This window comes from Halichondria panicea, chromosome 15, assembly GCF_963675165.1.
Source record: "Halichondria panicea chromosome 15, odHalPani1.1, whole genome shotgun sequence".
Classification (NCBI taxonomy): Eukaryota; Metazoa; Porifera; class Demospongiae; order Suberitida; family Halichondriidae; genus Halichondria; species Halichondria panicea.
This window is the reverse complement of record NC_087391.1, coordinates 5141715-5162946: the sequence shown is the minus strand read 5'-3', so window position 1 is coordinate 5162946 and position 21232 is coordinate 5141715. Positions and strand designations below refer to the sequence as shown.

The window sequence follows — 21232 nt, the reverse complement described above, 5'->3', positions numbered from 1 at the left end:
AGACTTTGTCAGAGAATCCCATACCGGAAATAGGAGTGGTTTCAGAGTCCGCCCCTGAGTTATTGAATTCTGACGAAGAGACGAGCTTTGAACAAGGGGGTGTGGCTGATGTGTGTGAGGGTGGTGACTCTTGTGAGGAATGTGATGACTCTGAAGAATTAACGTATATCCAAAGGTAAATGTATTCTTGCCAATGAACTACTCACTTCGTTTGTGACAGCTTTATCAGTTAAAGAACAATCGACGTCATTGCCAAGCTCAGACCCGGTCAGGTGAGGATCCATACGTGTACATGTAGCTGGTAGTTAGTCTGCATGGTGGTTGGCTTTCAAACTCTGGTTACTGTGTGTTTGTTGTCACTGTGATTGACCCACCCCTATTAATTTTACAGTAATATTATTATCATCATAATAATAATTATATTGACAATAATTGTAAGTTATAGTGTTATATTTTACAGTCATAATAATTTTATGGGTTAAAACAATGATCGTATGAAGCTATATAGCTTAGAGTATAATTATAGTAGACACGGAAAAAAATGTGAAGTTCAGACCACCACCATTGTGAGGATGAGGAGCACTGAGAGCACTAGAGTCACGATGGAGGGCATTGTACCCAGAGCCCCACACACCAGCCCCGTGTTAGCACTTAGGCCTCGGAGGAGACTCAGCTCACTATCAGAGTAGGTATCTAGAGTCGACCACGCAGAGATGGGGTTGCAAGCCCCACCCACTCCAACCAGATACGTCTCGCCAATGCTTAGACGTCTACCATAGTTACCACATGATGTGAGAACATCAGGTCCATTCGCCATCAATGGGTTGTTCTGTTGTCGTCAGGTGTGTGTGTGTATGGGGAAGATGATCCCAATGATAATTTTGACAGTATCAACTTACAAAAGTGGTATTTATAGGCTTGAACACTTCTATTAGCTCCAGAGTATACTGGCACGGGTTGTTCATAGTGTCGTAGTCATTGGTGACGTTATTGAATGGGCACACGTGACGGTTTGGACACCTGCCAAACTCTGCTGTCAAGTTCCGAGTGGGTAGGCCAGACACATTCATTATAGCTGTGGGACAAATAGTATATTTAATTAATAGCTGTAAAAAATAACAACGAGTTCACTTTTAATAGACTAGTACCTGTGTTGACAGCTAATGCACTGCTGAGATCAGCGCACATGTCGAAGTTACTAAAGCTGGCACCCTCACACATGGTAATCACCTCAGCGGTCAGCGTGGAGTCAGCTCGAGTGGTGTAGTTAACACACAGGTTAGTGAACCCCATGACGCAGTTACACACTGCACCGACTACCCGGGCAGAGTACACCATAGAGCTGTAATTTAAACAAACAGTATAGGAACACAGCTCCATTAATTTATAGCTCAGTATAGTGTTTCTGAAGACCTCAAATAAAACTACACCAAGATACTGGCTTAGCATGCAATGTAGATATAGCATGTAGACGTATGTAGCTAGCTATAAATAATGCCAATGTGTATATATAGATCTCATATACAAATGTAATAGATATATTAATATTATGTACCTGAAACAAAAGTTATCTCTTATGGCTGTTGGTCTGGATCGTGATAAGGCATATGAAACGCAAGAGCAGCATTGAGCTGCCTGTAGACCACAGCACAGCACTAGAGCACAGAGCAGCAAGGCTTTCATTCTCAAACAATGATTGTTTGTTGTGCTAGTGAGTGGGAGGGTTGATATACTTAGCAAAAAATGTAGCAGACTCTCCCACTTGCACGTAACCTCAATAAGAAGACGCGGATGATTTAGGCTGTACAACACATAATAATAATATTATTACTGTCCAGTTAATTCATTAAGTTCCTCCAGGAAGTGTGTGCACTTCTCTCTGAGAACCTTTATTGCCTCCACCATCAGTGTGTCCGGTGGTAAAGCACCCGATGATTCCACGGAAACTACAGAGAGGGGGAGGGGGGAGACGATCAGTAGTATTTGTAGGTGACAACCAAACATCATTACTAGCGCAATAATGAGTCAAATCAGAAGAAATTTCACATTTTGCTTTCAATCAGGCAAGGATTGTGTTGCCATAAAGTACCAGTATAAGTATTTGCGGTGTTATGTCATGAACACTAACATATTTTGCAAATGTTTGATTGATACAACAAAGCATAGTATATAGTAATACGGCAGTTAACTTACAGATGAAATGGTCCCTAACTCTAGACAGTCTCACACAGTCCTTCAGCTCCTGCAGGTACAGCCGATTATAATCATAAGACAGGTATAAAACGAAGGGCTACAAAATGCATCTCTTAATGATGAAAATGCACAATCTTAGTTCAAGTTATGGAAAGTTCAAAGATAAATTATAGGTATCAAAAACAGGCCCATTTCGGAACAATTGCCAAGGCCTTGTTCTTTGAGAATGGATCTAAACGCAATCATTAATCTGAACATATCATTATACTATAGCACTCTTCACTATACATATAACTTTAAAGATTCATAACCATAGTGTCCAGCAAAAGACAGTTGTTCTAAGGGAGATTTATTGTATGTAACTACATGTAGTCAACACATTTTGATGGGCTCTGACCAACAATCAAATCTCACCTCATGCCTACAAAAGCATGGTATAGATCACCTCATGCCTATATAAGCATGGACTATATACACTAGCTCACCTCATGCCTATATAAGCATGGACTATACTAGCTCACCTCATGCCTAAGCATGGACTACACTAGCTCACCTCATGCCTAAGCATGGACTACACTAGCTCACCTCATGCCTAAGCACAGACTACACTAGCTCACCTCATGCCTAAGCACGGACTATACACTAGCTCACCTCATGCATGCCTATAAGCATGGACTATACACTAGCTCACCTCATGCCTAAGCACGGACTACACTAGCTCACCTCATGCCTAAGCATGGACTGCACTAGCTCACCTCATGCCTATATAAGCATGGACTACACTAGCTCACCTCATGCCTAAGCACGGACTACACTAGTTCACCTCATGCCTAAGCATGGACTACACTAGCTCACCTCATGCCTAAGCATGGACTGCACTAGCTCACCTCATGCCTAAGCACACACTAGCTCACCTCATGCCTAAGCACCTCTCTACTGCATGTGTCCTTCCTTGGATCCACCACCTCAGCACAGGACTTTCCATCCTCCCTCGTCACTACCTTGATCACACCCTTTGCAAAACACTTTGCCAGTTTCTTAGCATTGGCTCCAGTCACAGGTTGAGTGAGGATTATCTCAGGTAGGAGGCGGTATGAAGCTGTGGCTGTGTGTGTGTGGAGGGGAGGGGGGAGGGAAGTGGATGAGGCTACTACGAACAAGTATATATGCAATGCCATATGCGGTTGTAAATTATATTGTGTGGTTGCCTTGTGCAAAGTAAAGGGATACATTCTCACACTGTAACAGCTGTTTGAACCAACAAGCATTTCATACAAATACAGAGCCGAAGAAGAATATAACTACAACAAACTAAACTACATCATGTACTGCACGCAATAGTGGATGCTAATATAGCATCCTACAGGAAACGATAGTAAAACAAACTGACAGCTAAGACTCTAACTAACTAAAAAAGGGAAGAGTTTGTGTTTATCGATCAGCATGGGGATCGTACAACGATTGAAGGCTGGTACACAAGACGTAGTTGGTTATCAGTGACGTTAGAGCAGCGGGTGTTCTGTACTAGGCTGTACTCGTCGGAAAGATAGCCATAAACCAGATCACTCTGCAATGAAGAACAGACATTGGTACTGCTAAAGTTACAATTATTTTCTCCGTAGTTAGCAACATCTCTGTAGTTGTATTGTATTTGCCCCGTAGTTGGCAGCTGCAGGTACCGAAGCTCGATCACACAAGAAATACTGTCAGAACTGTTTGAGAAAACGGAGGGATCTAATATTCCTTGAAACGCTCCATCCGGGGAACTTTTTACATCAGTCAATAGAAAGAAACGGTTCTGATACAACAAAGCAATAGGCTCTCCATAATTCTGAGCAGATTCTGTTCGACCAAGATGGCGATAAACATTGACAATGGTATTATTAAATCGAGGCTGTTGATAAAACATACACTGATGTCTTCTAACATTACCACTCGACGAGTCTCTAGATGAGTAGTAGAGGGACAAGTCAGCACACGAAAAGTCCATTTCCTCCACACTGGTATTTACAGCAGCACAAAAATCCGCATTGTTAGAGACTGCAAAAAGATTGACTGCGTTAAAGTAGATTTGAAAAGCTTCTGGGTGATATTCAAACGTTCTCAGGCAGTAAATATCTCTACCTTTATCGATATTATAAAGAAAGGTACCATTTTGCGATATTTCCGTCATGTGGATATTTTCGATATGAAGAAAGGTACCATTTGGTGGAATGACATTTCCAGAAATTTCAAAGAGCGGATGACCAGAGTGATAAATTTTAAGAGGATCGTTGAACAAATTTCCACTCTTTACATATGTATAGTCAACCCATACATATGAGATACCAATCGGCGATAAAAATAATGCCAAAGCCTCCAAAATGATGCCTATTATAACAAAACATTTGTAAAAATTGACACAACAAGTGCAATCAGTAATGTCGTCTTTACGGATAAATTTTATCATGCGTACAATGGTGCGTATAAACCTACATAAAGTAGCTGCATATGCGACAGTCACACTAATGCACACATTCAGTAAAAGAAGAGTGACATCTTTTGGTTGGGGAGATTTGCAACCAACCTGCACGTAGGTAAAAAAAACACTCAAGACCAGCAAAGGGAGATCTTGAAACAATAGTGTCAGTACACTGAGTGTTTCGTTTCGAGTGGTAGTATTACAACCACATTCATAGAAGCATTCGAGAGGGCTGTCGTCGTTGTCGTCATCGTCGTCTTTGCAGCAACATTCATACAGCAAGGTTATCCCATCATGCAGAATAGAGACAACAGTCAAAAGTGTGCCAATCACTACAAACATGAGCCATAGAGTTAGCCAAATGTCGTTGTGTGGCAAGAGAGGGTTGCTGAATCCATTGTCCCTAAAGTTGACAACCACTAACCAATCAGTGTAAGTGTCAAACACAGCCAAGCCCATCAATATAAAAAAAAGAATAAACTTCAAAAGCGCAAATCTGGGAATAACATCTTGGACTGCTGCTACAACACAAATAAAAGTGCCGGCAACACTACTACTCATAGTTTGTCTTGTCACTCAGTTGCATTTGAACTACTAAAAGTATTCATGTGCAGTGGGCTTCTTAGTGCACATGTCAATAGGTCTGGATGGACAATAGTATATTTAGTACTATTTATATTTAGTTCATACCACACTTATGTCACCACTATATGTACATATATGTATATTATGTATATCTACTCTTCCCCTAATGCTAATGAACAATGAACAATGAACAATGAACTTTTAGTATAGTATATCTGCAGAGGACGATGTACAACACTGTTTGAACACTATTGTGATGAGATTTTACTTGGCTTGCAGTTTATGTATAACATTAGTAATTTTCCCAGATTCCATAATGGCGCTGTGAAAACTTTGATATGGCAACACAAAAGGAACGTTAAGGATATAATGGCCTCTAATCAACAACCATCATAGTTGTGTCAATGAATAATTATAATCAATAGTGTGATTATAATTATTCAACCACACATATGCACATCACATGTTCAACCACACATATGCACATCACATGTTCAACCACACATATGCACATCACATGTTCAAGCACACCACATAATTATTGTACCAACTAAGGCACTCAAGTCCTAACCCTCGGTTGTTTACATGAATACAATAAATGCAGTAGTATGTATGAAGCATGGAAGCTGGTGAAGTAGCGAGCAATGAAATTCTATAGACTCTAGAGGCATGCAGAGAACGGAGCTTTAGTATATATGGATAAGACATGCACTGTGGACTAGAATCACAGCAAAGTCAAGAATTAAGCCTAGAGTCTTAGAAGTAATTATGGCTCCTTGGGGCTAAGGGATAAGCAACAACCCTAGTGACCCCTTTCCATTATTCCTGGTACAGGATCACTTCATCTGTAAATAAGTACCTTGAATAAAGAACGCCTGTACACGTACAGAGGCCATGCAGCCAACGTGCAAGTTCAAGCTTCTTAGTTGCTCGAAACGAAGCTTTAACATCAAAATCTGCCACTATTAACTAATAACTTGTTGTGTGGAGGCTATCCATGCTGTAAACGCAGTGCTATTGCATCCAGGTGAGTAGACTCACATGTCACACACAAACAAACAAACCAACGGACTACTACACCCGTGGCCGCCCACACACGCACGCCTTGGGTTGCCTTGGGTTAGTAGTCTAACCATTGACCATTGTCATTTGATTTTAAAGCTCTACAGAGTATACGTCAATGATATTATTACCCGAGGCCGTACTGCGGTATAGTGTCCTCCGTTCGTCTGCATCTGAGTCTACTCACCTAGATGCCATAGTACTGCGTTTACAGCATGGGATAGCCTTCACACAACAAGTTATTAGTGGCAGATTTTTTGATGTTAAAGCTTCATTGTTGAATAAAAGCAAGCAAAAGCTAAGAAGTTTGAACTTGCACGTTGGCTGCATGGCCTCTGTGTACAGGCGTTCTTTTTATTCGAGGTATGTGTTTACAGCTGAAGTGATCTTGTACCAGGAACAATGGAAAAGGGTTTTTGCTCATGTTACTTGCTACTTGGCCAGCTTCCATGCTTCATTTATTGTATTCATGTAAACAACCGAGGGTTAGCACTTCAGTGCTCTAGTTGATATTATATAGCAGATCTATCCATAATAACATTGACGTATTCAACCACAGTACAAGCTCTTACCAACTGGAGAGAACTTGGCATGGTCTTGTCCGATCCCCTTCACACACAGCAGCCTCACATCAACCTCCTGCACAGAGAGAAAAATAATGTTAATGACAAAATTAATAGGGGTGGGTCGATCACAGTAACAAAACAGACACACAGTAACCAGTTTTTGAAAGTCAACCACCATGCAGACTAACTACCAGCTACATGTACACGTATGGATCCTCACCTGACCGGGTCGGAGCTTGGCAATGACAATATCGTCGAGTACTGGTCTGACGTCCTCCAGTCTTGAGGCCTGGTCTCCAAGGGGCACCCACTTCATGTCAGCTGACAACACTGTACACACAGAGGATGCATGATGCAGGGACTCAGTCAATACAATAGGGGCTATTGGAACTATCATATCATGCCTGTACATTAGCTTGTTTAGTACACTCATATAGTACTTACTGTACACAAAGTTATATAAACAGGCCAAATTCCTACAATTTGGTTGCGCCATCGCTTTTCTCAACTTTTTCTATCTCTAGACTATCAATGATTAAAACACACCATTAGACAGACATAACAAAGGGCTACAAAATGCATTTTTAGTACTCTATCGAAACTCAAGTTATGACGATTCAAAGTTAGTAATAAAACACGCCAAATTCCTAAAATTTGGTTGGGTTAGGACTTTTCTCAGAGAATAGAACTTTCTCTATATCTAAGTTATCGCTGATTTAAACACACCATTAGATAGACATTACAAAGGGCTACAAAATACATTTTTAATTGTGCTGATACTCTATCGAAACTCAAGTTATGACGACTCAAAGTTAGTAACAAAACAGGCCAAATTCTTTCGATTTGGTTGGGCCATGGCTTTTCTCAGAGAATAGAACTTCTCTATCTCTGGGTTATCACTGACTTAAACATACCAGTAGATAGACATTACAAAGGGCTACAAATAGAATTTTTAATTGTGCTGGTACACTATCGAAACTCAAGTTATGACGACTCAAAGTTAGTAACAAAACAGGCCAAATTCTTTCGATTTGGTTGGGCCATGGCTTTTCTCAGAGAATAGAACTTCTCTATCTCTGGGTTATCACTGACTTAAACACACCATTAGATAGACATTACAAAGGGCTACAAATAGAATTTTTAATTGTGCTGGTACACTATCGAGTTATGACGACTCAAAGTTAGTAATAAAACAGGTAAATTCCTACGATTTGGTTGGGCCATGGCTTTTCTCAGAGAATAGAACTGTCTCTATCTCTGACTTTTAAACACACCATTAGATAGACATTACAAAGGGCTACAAAATGCATTTATAATTGTTCTGGTACACTATTGAATATTATTACTGTGCAATACAGACATTTATAAAAAAATTTTTTTTAGGGTGATTGCCTAACCATGCATGTGAATTACACAAGCGGCAGGAATTATCGATCTACACTTTATACCAGACCAATACCCACCTTTTGAGTTGATGTACAGTTCGTTGGGATCTTCTGAATCTTTAGGTGCCTTAGGGTTACGTTTGCACTTCACTTTGAGGTTGAACTCCACTATTTGATCAGGTGACGGAACACCTGGCAATGGAGCACCCTCCTCCACTGCACAGGGGATCATGTGACTGTCATGTGAGCAATGTCCGCTAGCACTTACACGGTGGAGGCATCTTGAATAGCCTTGGATCAACTTTGAGTGGTATTAGTCCAAATCTGTGTGCTAGTACCTTGGGGTTGGGGAAACCTGAACTCATTACATGGTAAGCATTTGAATTTCACAAAGCTTGCTGGGAATATAAACACGCTAACCTGTATGTTCATGTAAGTACGTTTTTTTTTTGTAAGATGTAAGTACCTGGGGAAACTACAGTACCTTACAACATAGAATTTCAGGCTTAGCAGGGTAAAATATTTCTGGGAATTCTACAAAACTTGTATTTTCTCACATAACACAAAAAATTTGTTTTCCACATAATTTTATATAATATTGCAGTTTTTGTTTTATGCAGCAAATATCCTCACACACATTGTCCTGGATGAGAGAGGTGTTGTTGATGATGTAGACCTTCTCAATGGCCATAGTGGGTACCTCTGCAATGAGTATTCTTCTAAAGGCATTGGCCACTGCCGGGTCTACTCCTATCATGTCAAACTCCATCTCCTCATCGCTCAGACTCACTACGTCGACACGGAAACCCTGGAGAGGGGGAGGAGTTTATCTAACTAACCATACCCCCCACAGAGTCTACTCGTAAATCCCCAGAATTCAAGTTAAGGCAGTTGGGGGAATCAGTGTAGTTGAACATTTTTCAACAACCATAACTTTAGTATCATTGATCCAATTTCAAAATTTTTCTGATTTTCTAAAAGCTTTGGATCCACAGAATTCAAGTTATGGCAGCTGAAAGATTTGAATTAAACGGAGGGGGTTGGGGTGTAGTTGAACATCTTTCAACAGCCATAACTTGAGTACTGTTGATCCAATGTCAAAATTTTCTGAAAGCTTAGAAAATTTCCTTTAAAATGGTGTGTTTCAATCCAAAATTTCGTCCGGGCCCTAATTTGTCATTTTTCGGCCTCGGACCATGGGCTATATATAATCCATGGTACTGCTAAATTGGCAAATACTTTTATCTCTCAAATATAAACTTTGATGATACCATTTGAAAGGTATTTTTGTAAGCTTTCAGAAAATCCTAAAATTTTTGACTTTGGATCCACAGAATTCAAGTTATGGCAGCTGAAAGATTTGAATTAAACGGAGGGGGTGGGGGTGTAGTTGAACATCTTTCAACAGCCGTACCCAATGTAAAAAATTTGTGGATTTTCTGAAAGCTTAGAAAATTTCCTTTAAAATGGTGTGTTTCAATCCAAAATTTCGTCCGGGCCCTAATTTGTCATTTTTCGGCCTCGGACCATGGGCTATAATCCATGGTATTGCTAAATTGGCACCTTTCAAATGGTGTGTTTAAACCCCTAATTTAATTTGAACCATAATTTGTAATTTTTCGGCCTTGGACTATGGGACCATGGTATTTGGTCGAAATTGTCATCTCCCGAATAATTATGAACATTTAGTATCTCACCTTCTTGAATTTCTTGATGTTCCAAGCATCGTCAAAGCCCGGGTAGTTACTGGGAAAATCTGAGCTGTGTGTCTGCAAATAAAGGGAATCATTATCTATTGGCACACGACAAGCCTAGCCCCCGGATGAAACGTCTGGCGTGCGAGACTACCTAACCACCATATCTTCACTGTACTAGCTCTCACATTAATGATAGAGTGCTCCCCCAGTTCTATCCTTGTCCTTATTCTCTGCACAGCCTCTGCACTTGCACTTACTGGAGGGTCTACTTCCATCATCATCCATCAACCCTTTCACAGTGACTTTTAATACTGGCCACGTGGCTGGAACTTCTAAGAGTTCAACCAGGGGATTTCCCTTATCAGATACGCCCACATTTTAGCAATAACACTAAGTCAACAAAAAGCAAAAATCAATTACAAAAATACAAAATACAATGTCCACCAGTTATAGATACCTATGGTTCACTATTATCATCACTGTTCATGAGAATTCCCATAGAGTTTTGCTCTTGTACACTTGTCCTGCTCTCAGGATCACCTGACCCTCCGCCCCGGGGATATTGATAGCGTTAGGGCAGGCCTGCGTCTCCAGACACACACCGCCATGTTTGATTAGAGGTCGGCCATCCTTCCCCGGACCACTCTGCTCCCCATCCAGAAAGTTACCAGTGTACAGCTGCACCCCCGGCTGGTCAGAGTACACCTTGAGAGTGCAGGAGCCCTTCAGTCTGTACAGGGGAGAGGGGGGGGGGGTAATGATTAACCCACAAACTTTGGATAACGTTTGAATTTCTGTGCTTTGATTCTCGAAATTGAGCCGCGGATAACTATCTCCATGCAATCTTATAAATTTTGGCAGGTATGTCTTCAGTAGCTGTTAAAAGCAAAATTTGGCTGAATTAAATGATCGAATACTAAAATACTCAACTTAAATTCTCACTCAACTTTCACACTATGCATTGCTAGGTACTGTAACAGATTAAGCACATACAAAATGGATCAAAAAGTTACGACTTACGTTGCAAAGTGCTTCAGTGAAGGTTCACTAGGATGCACAATCTTGTTGTCTTTCATGACATAGTTGATGTCATAGCCACCTGCTGCCTCGATCCTCTCGCCAATCAGAGTGGGTGTGGTGAAGTCAAGAAACGTGCCCTTCACAGATGCTATGGAGCCGGTAGGGACCAAGTCACTATCCAGCGGAGTGTACATGTCACTGTTCACAGTCAGGCGATGATTCAGAACAGTGTCCTAAGGAACAGAATTGTTTCTTTGGTTATTTTTGGCCAGAAATTAATTTGTAATTTTACCGTGGACTATAGCCTAATGCTCCAAGGTCCCCAACCAAATTTTGGATTAAAAAACTTCATTTGAAAGGTAACTTTCTAAGCTTTCAAAAAATCTCGAAATCAGTACTAAAGTTATGGCTGTTATGGCTGTTGAAAGATGTTCAACTCAAACCCTTCCCCCATGGTTCAGGCACTCTTCAGTCGCCATAGCTTGAATTCTGTGGATTAAATTTCAACAATTTTATGATTTTCTGAACGCTTAGGAAGAGACCTTTCAAATGGTATCATCAAAGTGCATATTTGAGAGATTACAGAATTTGTCAATTTCGGCCAAATACCATGGATAGCCCATGGTCCAAAGGCGAAAAATGACAAATTATGGCCCTAACCAATTTTTTGATTTAAACACACCATTTGAAAGGTCTCTTTCTAAGCTTTCAGAAAATCACAAAATTTTTGATATTGGATCAATGATACCAAAGTTATGGCTATTGAAAGATGTTCAACTCAACCCCCCCTGGTTCGGGCACTCTTCAGTCACCATAACTTGAATTCTGTGGATTAAATTTCAATGATTTTATGATTTTCTGAAAGCTTAGGAAGAGACCTTTCAAATGGTATCATCAAAGTGCATATTTGAGAGATTACAAAATTTGTCAATTTCGGCCAAATACCATGGATTATAGCCCATGGTCCAAAGGCAAAAAATGACAAATTATGGTCCGAATCAATTTTTTGATTTAAACACACCATTTGAAAGGTCTCTTTCTAAGCTTTCAGAAAATCACAAAAATTTTGAAATTGGATCAATGATGCCAAAGTTATGGCTGTTTAACTATCCCCCCGCCCCAATACACTATACTATCAAGCATCTTTGGGTTTTGAGTCTTGTCTCAAGTTTATGGGCACTCATAACATGTACTCACCTTGCCGTCCAGATTAAAGTAGGTGTGATTGGTGAGGTTGATAATGGTTGCCTGGTCACCATCAGGGCTCAGCTTAGCAGTGTACTCTATCACCACCTCATTGGAGTCAGTCAGTGTGTAGACTACAGTGGTCTCCACAGTACCCGGGTAACCTTGGTCACCACTGGGGCTCAGTAGCGTCATAGTGACACTCTGCTCTCCAAGGTCAGCTACACACCAGTTGGCCTGTGTGTGTGTGTGTGTGTGTGTGTGTGTGTGTGCGTGCGTGCGTGTGTGTGTGTGTGTGTGCGTGCGTGTGTGTGTGCGTGTGTGTGTAGAGGGGGCCTGGGGACAACTGGATTAGTGTGTGTGTGTATGGGGGAGGTGGGGGGCTGCATTAGGGAACGTGTTTAAGTACGTATACCAAGGACAGTGTGTGTGTATGCATTGTGGAAATATACATAGCTACAGACACACAAATAGATTAAAATCTTGTTAAAAGTCATAGCTACATATACTGCGGTACATACCTTGTTGAATCCAACCGTGCCACCGTGTAGTGAGTTGGGTGGAGCATTGGCTGTCACATGGTACGTCTTCTCATCCAAAACGAACGTAGCCATTTTAATTCGATTAGCAACTCGACCAACGGAACAGCCAAGATAGAAGGGATTTGTTCTGTAGTCTGCATGTACAAAATGTGGAGAGTCAGTAGTTAATTCTATTATAACAGGAGCTAGAGGCCAGTTCAGGATTGAAATGCATGCAGCACTGCACTGAACAAGAGCGAATGAACAAATTATTGTCTAAGGTCTAAGCTACCAGAACCCACCATTCACATCTTTGTAGCCAAGCACAACATCCACACTGCAAGAATTTAATAGTAATTTATATAAGCATGCAAAGCGCATGTGGCTGCTTCCAGCTAGCTGCTGGATATTTAGCCAACCAAATGCTCACCCTGTAGGCAGGACCAGCTCTGTGATCGTAGCTCCCAGGGAGGTCAGACCTAGCTTAGTGCCTGCCTTGTTGGTCACTGTGCAGTAGGTGATATCTTCTCTTGTTACAGGCATTTTCACTCTCGATTTTCACTAGCTTTCTCTGGACATGCATATACTTTTATAACTTAGCTCAGCCCCGCCCCCTTGGACTGAAAACCACGCCTTCTAGTGTGCTATAAAAAGGCGTGGTTTCAAAAGCATTATCGCTGATGTCATAGCCTCTATTTACCCCTGGCCTATTATTGAAGAGAGGCGTTTAATCGAGGAATACTTACAAAATAGGTGTTTTTTCGAGGGTGACTATGCAAAACACACAAAGAGTACAAAATTAATACACAATAATAAATCACAAAATTAATAAATACAACTAAACATTTACGCTGAAATGTACGTACTGGTATATCTATGTAACAACCCTAACATTAGTAGCAGTTACTGTTCCAAACCATAACTGCGAAGATCTTTCAAATTGCAGATACCTAACAAATTGTTCTTGACTTCTCAGTCGAACTTCTTTTCCATCTGCACCGTAGTAGAGCAGTTTACAGTTGTCTTCGCTCACTGAAGCATTTACTTGCAGCTGACTGAGGACAACCTTCAGCTGGGGGGGAATAGGACAGGTGATGCGAATACTTCGCGGAGGCTGCTCGTCATCTATTTGGCTATCCAGTAGCTTGACTTCAAACACCTCATCCGTAGATCCAGAGACGCTACTGCTGACAATAGTAGCAGTGCGTTGGCGTGTCGACAACACGTTTATGATAGGCCCGATATAGCCACTGTCAAAAACTCCCTCTTCAGGAATGGAGGGTGTTGTACCTGTACTGGTCGGAAACCCAGTTCTTCGAGTGGTGGGATCAAAGAAGTTCGACTCTCCTTTCCGGAGGCTGTTGCTTACATCAAAACTAGCGTTTGTGTTTCCAAATACTGCATCGGTTTTCGGTTCTTCAATTTCACTGGGATGGGTATCATAGCTGGTATCGTGGTACGGTTGTGCATCCAGATCAGGGGTGTAGAGAATCTCAGGCTCTGCAGTTGACTCTTGTGCAAATGAAATATCTGCAGGTCTGGACATCTTCAAGAGGTGAGTACCATCCACAAAATCTCCCTGTCGGATAACTTGACTAACTGTATGGTGATTATCGAAAATCTCCGGAGTGCCTTGTTCAATAAACCTCATCTGTCGGTATGTCTTTGAGGAGAATGCTTCAAAGAGAACCAAGTAACCTCCCTTACTGTCGGGCACCTCGTTCTGTAATTGGCCTTTATCATCCACTCTTGTCGCCGCCTGTGGGTCAAGATCCTCGATCATAGATTGGAAGCCTTTGCCTCCACTGGCGACCATACATTGCTCCATCTCACATGGTCCAGAGCACGGAAGTACAGTGAGGAAGCGAACATACTCTGTGTACGGATGAAACCAAGTGAGGAGCTCTTCTTCGCTGAATACCAGTATATGCCCTGTGGCCATACCCACCCACACACAGTCGTCAGCAGGTACCATTGCAGTCATAATTCGGTCCTTCTCATTGATGCCTTCACAGATGTCGTTCAAGTGATCATTTGTGTCAACGTCAAAGCAGTGACACTTTTGATGAGCATCCCAGGCGGTAAGAAGTGTACCTCCAAGATGGGCACTCCAGATGGTCTTACCGTCAGGAGAGGGGGATAGTTGACCAATGTAGGCATCTTTTTCTTGCTGGATCGAGCCTTCCAGGTGAAGGTTGTCGAAATTCATAAAGTAGATGTATCTTGTGTGTGATGCCCAGACGCACTGTTGGGTACAAGTGATTCCATCCACTGCATTCTCAGAGACATACCTGTAGCAAGGTTTGGCGTTGTTTCTGACCTCATCAATGTTGCTAATAAATCGGAAACAGTAGCCCTCAAGAGTGCCAATGTAGACTGCCTTGTCAGTACATGACATGCACGAAACTGAATTCTCTCTCATTCGTATGTTATGGACGAGCTCTTTTGTCTGAATGCTGAAGATGTCCACAACTCCATACTCGATTCCAGCACGAGAACCAATCCAGAGGTGGTCGCCACACTTGATGATGGCTTGGACTTGGTTGTCTTTGATGAAGTTCTTGTTCACCTTGGCCATAGTGTGAGTATTGTACATGTTGATCTCCGCTCCTTCTGCTCCGTCACAACACACCCACAACTCGTTATAGTTGCGATTCACGACATTTGCTTTTATGAAATCGGTAGGGGTGATGGCTATCGCTTTTCGGAGTGAAAATCGACTTTTGATGGGAGTGACTGCCATTGTGCTTTGCATGGGAGAAAGGCAGAGTTTCTTGAGAATAGCATCGTCCTCTGGTCGTTTTGTAGACTTGTCTTTCCAGCAAATCTCCATAAGCTTTGTCAGGTAGTAGAATGCAAAATGAGCATGATCCACATCCAGAAGTTTGGGTCTCTCTCCACTTTCAACAGATGCGTCGATCCTGTGGCCTGCTATATCGTGGTAGGGGTGCCGTCGAGCAATCATTTGGTAGAGGAACATTGCAAACGAGAATGTGTCGGCTTTGTGGTCGTAGGCAGATCGTTGCTTTCTCTTGCCAATGTGTAGAACTTCAGGAGCGATAAAACCTTTTGTGCCCTGTAGGCCTTTAGCACCGACTGGGGAGAGATGGGTGGCAATACCGAAGTCGGTGATTTTGCAGTGGCAGAGTGAATCCGGATTCAATGTCCAAAGAAGAACGTTGTCAGCTTTGAGATCTCGGAATACTATTCCTTGTTTGTGGACAAATCGAAGAGCTGCCGCCACTTCCAATGCTATTCGGAAAATAGTGAGCCGATGTATCGGTATCTTCTTTTTCAGTAGAGAAAATGAAAGTGATCCAAGAGGAGCTAACTCAAGGACGAGAGCCATCATTGGGTACACACACACACCCTCCAGGCAAACGAAACAAGGGTGATGAGACTGTTGCAGTAGTTTAGCTTCTGATCTCAGTTCTGTGAATGCTTCCTCATTTCTGGTGAGGTATTTCTTGATGGCTACTTGTTTGCCATGGCACTTTCCACGGTAGACCTTTCCGTATCCACCCTTTCCGAGAAGGAATGCGTCATCTTCCTCGTAGATGATGTCTTCTTTCTTCAGGAGAAACTTAGTTTCGATGTCTTGAAGTAGTAGATCAGGAACAATGTCGGTGAGTTCAACAGTGTGGTTTTTGGCTGGATCGTTTCTGAAATATCCACATTCTATGCTAGTTTCATTTCTTGAAATCACGGTAAGGCACTGCTCAACTAAAAACTCGAAAGGTTTGGCTCTTGCTAGTTTGACACACTCAAAGCACGGCACTCTCTGCTCAACCCCGCCACCTTGGTTGGTTTCAGCAAGCCCAGGGTACCACTCTTGAACCAGGGCAATAACAATGTCGACTAGCTGGCCAATAACTTGTTTACCATCGTTGCTGGGAGATGCACTTAATAGTACGCCATCACCCTTCTCTTTGCTGAAATGCTGGGAGGTTGAGAGAGATTCAATTCGAAAAACGACATCAGGGTCTCTATAAAATAGTCCTTCACGCCAGTAGAGAAGCTTGACATCTTCTGGGGAGCGTTCAGGGTCCTCGAGGCTGATTGGAAGTGGGCCGGGGAAATTTGGTAGCAGAGATAAATTGCTATCCAAAACTTCGTGATTCACAGGGCCAGTAATAACTGTAGGGCCATTTTCAGGTGGGGATGTTGGGCTTTGTAGCTCGTCCGAGTACTGGGAGTCGGCTTCCCATTGGAGAGAGTTTGGTTGAGGTTCGGAGGAGATCTGAGACTCAAACGAGGGAGGAGGATACGATGACGAAATACTTGTAGGGGGAACAGAAGTCACGTCTGAGATTTCCGAGGGCGTATCCTCCTGAGACGTCTCGAGGTCAAGCTCGGGAATGTCTAAAACTATTTTGTCGAGTGCAATGACAACCTTCTGTACCGAATGCATAACCCGAGACAGTAGTCGGCTCCAGAAGCCGGGAGGTGTGGTCGCCTGCTTGAATATGATGAAGCGGGTATAGAGAGGTTTGCTTTTCAATTCATGGTACTCTTCTTCAACTTCTTTCGGGCGATTTAGATCCAACATGGAGGGGACCAATACTCGTTTGTTGTCGAGAGGTAGGGCAATCTCAAACTTGTCCAGAAGAGCTAGATACTGCTCGTAGCGTTCCCATGGGAATCGCTTGTCTCGGAATAAGAAGGGAATGTTTTTGCTGTGCAGAATTCCACCCTTGATAAACGGATTTCTTTCTCTGATCGTGACCACTTTGGACATCATATCGCAGAGCCACCTTGGGTCGACAAAGTAGAGCTCGTTGAGATTGTGGCTTCTATCGTCATAGTGAAGCAGTGAGCCGATATCTGTGAGGAAAAGAGTGGCAGTTTTCAATTCGTCATCATCGTGCATGTCAGGTAGATTCATCTGGAGGACCATTGACTTGAATTGCTCTGAGTGCATTATCGGCTCGAGATCTCCCCGCCGTACTTGCTCCTGTATGCCCTCGAGGCGTTTGTCAAGAGTGTGATAGCTTGCTGGAATTTTCTGGCCCATGATGGGCTGGCCTCTACGTGTGGTGTAGTTCGCAGCATGATTGTAGATTGCCTCTTTGAGAAGACCAATGTTTTCGATTCGTCCGGTTAGTCCAACAGGCATAATTTCGGCAATCTTCAGTTTATTGCAGTATGCTCCGGCTACTTGCCCGGCACATTGTAGGGTAGCATCCACACCAGTTCTCTCTTCGTCCTTGACTTGATCAAGATGGGTACCCACGATAATCACCAACGAGTTAGGGGCACGGAGAGCAATGTTGTTCAGCCATGGTTTGAGCTCATGCACTCCTTTTTCGCCGTGTTTCAGGTTGAATAGAAGGAGGTAGAGCGATCGTTCCGACAAGAAGCACTGATGTGTGGCGTAGTACTCCTCTTGTCCTCCAAAATCCCAGATGCTGAATTGAAATTTGTTTTTGCCCAGGCTTGGTTTGTACCACCATTCGCTAACATCGACACCCACAGTGGATTCGTTTCCGCAGTCTTTACCTTGAAGCCGTGCAACAAGAGTCGTTTTTCCACGATTGGCCTGACCTACGAGCATGAGTTTCATTTTGTAGAACCCTTTGGCACAGCGGAGCTTGCTATTGAGGTAGCGAATGCAATCTCTTGGTTCCTTGAGTAAATTCCGTGGAGGATCGTTGAGATCTTTCAGTCCCAGAAGACCTAGGCGAGAGAGCTGGCTTAGACGTCCCATTTCTGCAGGTAGCTGAAGAATGTCTTGGTTCTCACTGAGGTTAAGAGAGTGGAGGGTTGTGAAGGAGCAAATGCAGAGAGGCACGTGACGGAACAGGTTGAAGCTGAGGTTGAGTGATCTTATAGCTGGGGCAATCACATTGATGGGCATGCCGCTGAGCTGGTTGTGAGAGAGGTCAAGCACTGTCAGGCAAGGCGACCATTCGGCAACATCGGGAATTTCTTCGAGTAAGTTGTGAGCTAGATTCAGTTCTCCGAGACTTGGTAGTTCGAGAAGACAGCGTGGTATTGAGCCCAATTCATTGTGCTGGAGATCGAGCTTCACAACCTGCAAGAATAAAAGTAATAGTAATTAAAAATATAATATAATTATAAGAAGGTAAAGTCAATGTTAGAGCAGTAGTAACAATGCTAGTACACTATAACACATTGTGTAATTATATCCCATATCTACCTGTTTCAGGTATGTTCCCATTTCCTGAGGTAAGCTCTTGAATCCATTTCTCGCCAGTCGGAGGCGTTTCACCCAGCTGATTCGTCGCAGCCACGAAATATCCAGAGAGAGAAGACGAAGACCATGCCAGAACACAGATGCTTCTTCTCGATTTACATCCGTTTTGATGAGCAATTCTTCACGAACTTGTCCGTTGCCGTTTCTGCGGGCAATTTCTATGGGAACCACTGTTGAGACTTTGCCACTGATGACACCATTTTGAACCTCCTGATCGTCCATAAACTCTCTCGGGTCCAAACTGCCGAGGTTGCTCACTGGATCTCCAAACAGTTTCTGGATAATCGATTTGTTTCCAGTAATGCCGGCCTTGACAAGTAGAAGCATGGCTCGGCTATGAGGCTTCTTTTCAGTGATGGCTATGTCCATACATTCCTCCAAGTTAGTAGCTCCTTTGACTATGAGCTTTCCTATGTTGTGATGGCTGTCGTTTCTTGTGGCGGCTTTCAGCGCTCGAGGGAGGCAATTCGGTTCAAGCTGATCGGCACCGTTTCGTAGAAGGTCGGTGAGTTTGTCTCCATTGTTCTCTACTTCTTTGATGATTTCTGGAAAGGAGAGATTGGAATTCTAAGCCAGAGAACAGTGATTAGCACTACAGCATAGCTTGTACACACTAATTGCTGTATATAACTGTACATGTCATATATAATACGTATACAGTAGTGCAAATTACATTTTGTTGTACAACAATCTACCACTTTACTACAAGGCTTGTACTTTCACTATAATATACTTCACTGAATTACAATCATTCACCACATCACACAAAGCCCTTTTATATTAATGAATGGGATAAGGAAACTGTTAGCATAGCTGGTTAACCACACAGGGGGTGGGGTGGGGGTGGGGGGGGTGGGGTATGTACCATGTAGCTATTAGTCTTCTCAGAGCTCAATGAAACTGTACCAGAAAGAAAAACATGCGACCGCACTCAATGAAAGCGAAATGCCACAGTTCACACTACAATGAATCGCAGACTAAACGCTAAAGATTAAAGATCCCTATTACATACATAAACATGTATATACACATACACAACACAACAGACATGTTTGTCAATCAGTCAATTAGTTAGCATGAGATACCATACAGCGGGTATATTTCGAGAGTATAAAATGTTCATGGTTTTCGCTGATTAAGCATCTACCACGAACATTTATGCCCCCGAATTTAATATCGCATGCATGCTGCAGAAAGGCTGCTATTATTGAATCCGCGAAAACCTTTCTCTAATGGTCATTCCGCGAAAGTTTATACCCTCGAAATATACCCGCTATAAGGCAGCTTGAACATGCAGTACTTTGTGTATACATTTGTAAAGATTGATGTTGTGCAGACGTTGGTCACTGTGAATACTTTTATGTTATCAGATCTACCCATCAATGCTTGTATTCTGAAGTTAGTTATGTTCAGGTGTTAGTATTGCACAAAACATTAGTACACAAAACACGTACAGTCACAGTTTCACTAAGCAATTCTTAATTGAAACAATAATTTATTTAACTGTTTAAATAAACGTTATAACACTTGCAAAATAAATACTGGAGACTCCATGTTTATAAGGGGAATATTAAATGACTGACCACAGCTGCATTAAATACACTTAAACTCTCACCTTCACTTCTAAGTAACCGAACAATGCTTCCTTTAGAGCTTAGCTCTGCCGTTTGCTTCGGAGTCTTACCATACTCATCGATAATTGCAATGTCTGCACCGTGATCTAGCAGGGTTTTTACACAGTCTTTGTGTCCGCTACTGGCTGCAAGATGCAGTGGAGTGTAACCACTGTTCGCTCTACCGTTCACATGAGCGTTGCCAGTTTTTTTCAGCACATAGTCCAGTACTTCAGATTTACCGCTAGCGACGGCTTCATGCAGCGGCGTGTATCCAAATACTCCTTTCCTGTTCGATAGCTTCTCGGCTAATTCATCATTATTCAGTTTTTCAACAAACTTCTTGACTTTACCGAGATTTCCATCATGACACAGCTTGTGGAGCTTTGCATCATCATGGTAGAACTTTCCAGGCTGTCCTGTGGTTCTAGTGGGTCGGTCTGCCATTGGCACAGGCTAAGCCTAAGGGAGTGAATTGACTCCTTTTCAATCCGTATGCATGCAGCACTGCAGTGAAGAGCTTGTAGCTTCTTACATTAGCTTGTAGTTATCTTGTGTTAGCTAACTGAGCATCCTCTCATGTGATAAAACTATGCAGCCTAGCCCAGCCCCTTTTTTCAGCACAAGTGCGCATATCCATGTTAGGGATTCCATGTTTCGAGGGCGGACATATTTAGTCGCCCTCGAAACGTAGGCCTACAAGTTGCTTTTGCGCATGCGCACTGGA

At 42.5% G+C, this 21232-nt stretch overlaps 3 protein-coding genes across 3 annotated transcripts; all 3 read right to left on the bottom strand.

Annotated features, from left to right (window-relative positions):
* Nucleotides 1-383: 383 nt before the first annotated feature.
* LOC135348566 (DNA-directed RNA polymerases I and III subunit RPAC1-like) lies at nt 384-10291 on the bottom strand. The gene is made up of 13 exons (XM_064546819.1): nt 10135-10291; nt 9950-10021; nt 8890-9060; nt 8521-8590; nt 8331-8468; nt 7088-7197; nt 6874-6940; nt 3108-3298; nt 2194-2242; nt 1556-1946; nt 1149-1342; nt 900-1075; nt 384-829 (listed from the first exon to the last, which is right to left on the bottom strand). Exons 1-10 carry the CDS (start codon nt 10228-10230, stop codon nt 1828-1830), a joined length of 1083 nt encoding a protein of 360 aa, XP_064402889.1. The 5' UTR covers nt 10231-10291; the 3' UTR covers nt 384-829; nt 900-1075; nt 1149-1342; nt 1556-1827.
* A 45-nt stretch (nt 10292-10336) lies between these two features.
* On the bottom strand, nt 10337-13295 carry LOC135348568 (galactose mutarotase-like). The gene is made up of 6 exons (XM_064546829.1): nt 13106-13295; nt 12978-13012; nt 12676-12830; nt 12167-12391; nt 10970-11202; nt 10337-10679 (listed from the first exon to the last, which is right to left on the bottom strand). The coding sequence occupies exons 1-6, from the start codon at nt 13216-13218 to the stop codon at nt 10433-10435; spliced, it is 1008 nt and encodes a 335-aa protein (XP_064402899.1). The 5' UTR covers nt 13219-13295; the 3' UTR covers nt 10337-10432.
* A 134-nt stretch (nt 13296-13429) lies between these two features.
* On the bottom strand, nt 13430-21085 carry LOC135348559 (leucine-rich repeat serine/threonine-protein kinase 2-like). Its single transcript, XM_064546811.1, has 3 exons — nt 20508-21085; nt 18836-19437; nt 13430-18709 (listed from the first exon to the last, which is right to left on the bottom strand). The coding sequence occupies exons 1-3, from the start codon at nt 20950-20952 to the stop codon at nt 13550-13552; spliced, it is 6207 nt and encodes a 2068-aa protein (XP_064402881.1). The 5' UTR covers nt 20953-21085; the 3' UTR covers nt 13430-13549.
* Nucleotides 21086-21232: the final 147 nt, after the last annotated feature.

Excerpts from the sequence above, each read along its gene's own strand:
- LOC135348559 (XM_064546811.1), bottom strand. The coding sequence starts at position 20,952 with ATGGCAGACCGACCCACTAGAACCACAGGACAGCCTGGAAAGTTCTAC. Across the intron at positions 19,438-20,507 it reads TCGGTTACTTAGAAGTGAAG|AAATCATCAAAGAAGTAGAG; the intron begins GTGAGAGTTTAA and ends TCTCCTTTCCAG. Across the intron at positions 18,710-18,835 it reads TGGGAACATACCTGAAACAG|GTTGTGAAGCTCGATCTCCA; the intron begins GTAGATATGGGA and ends TTATTCTTGCAG.
- LOC135348566 (XM_064546819.1), bottom strand. The coding sequence starts at position 10,230 with ATGATGATGGAAGTAGACCCTCCAGTAAGTGCAAGTGCAGAGGCTGTG. Across the intron at positions 8,591-8,889 it reads CCTCTCTCATCCAGGACAAT|GTACTAGCACACAGATTTGG; the intron begins GTGTGTGAGGAT and ends CCCAACCCCAAG. Across the intron at positions 6,941-7,087 it reads CCAAGCTCCGACCCGGTCAG|GAGGTTGATGTGAGGCTGCT; the intron begins GTGAGGATCCAT and ends CTCTCTGTGCAG.
- LOC135348568 (XM_064546829.1), bottom strand. The coding sequence starts at position 13,218 with ATGCCTGTAACAAGAGAAGATATCACCTACTGCACAGTGACCAACAAG. Across the intron at positions 12,831-12,977 it reads TGGCTACAAAGATGTGAATG|ACTACAGAACAAATCCCTTC; the intron begins GTGGGTTCTGGT and ends TTGTACATGCAG. Across the intron at positions 11,203-12,166 it reads ACTTTAATCTGGACGGCAAG|GACACTGTTCTGAATCATCG; the intron begins GTGAGTACATGT and ends TCTGTTCCTTAG.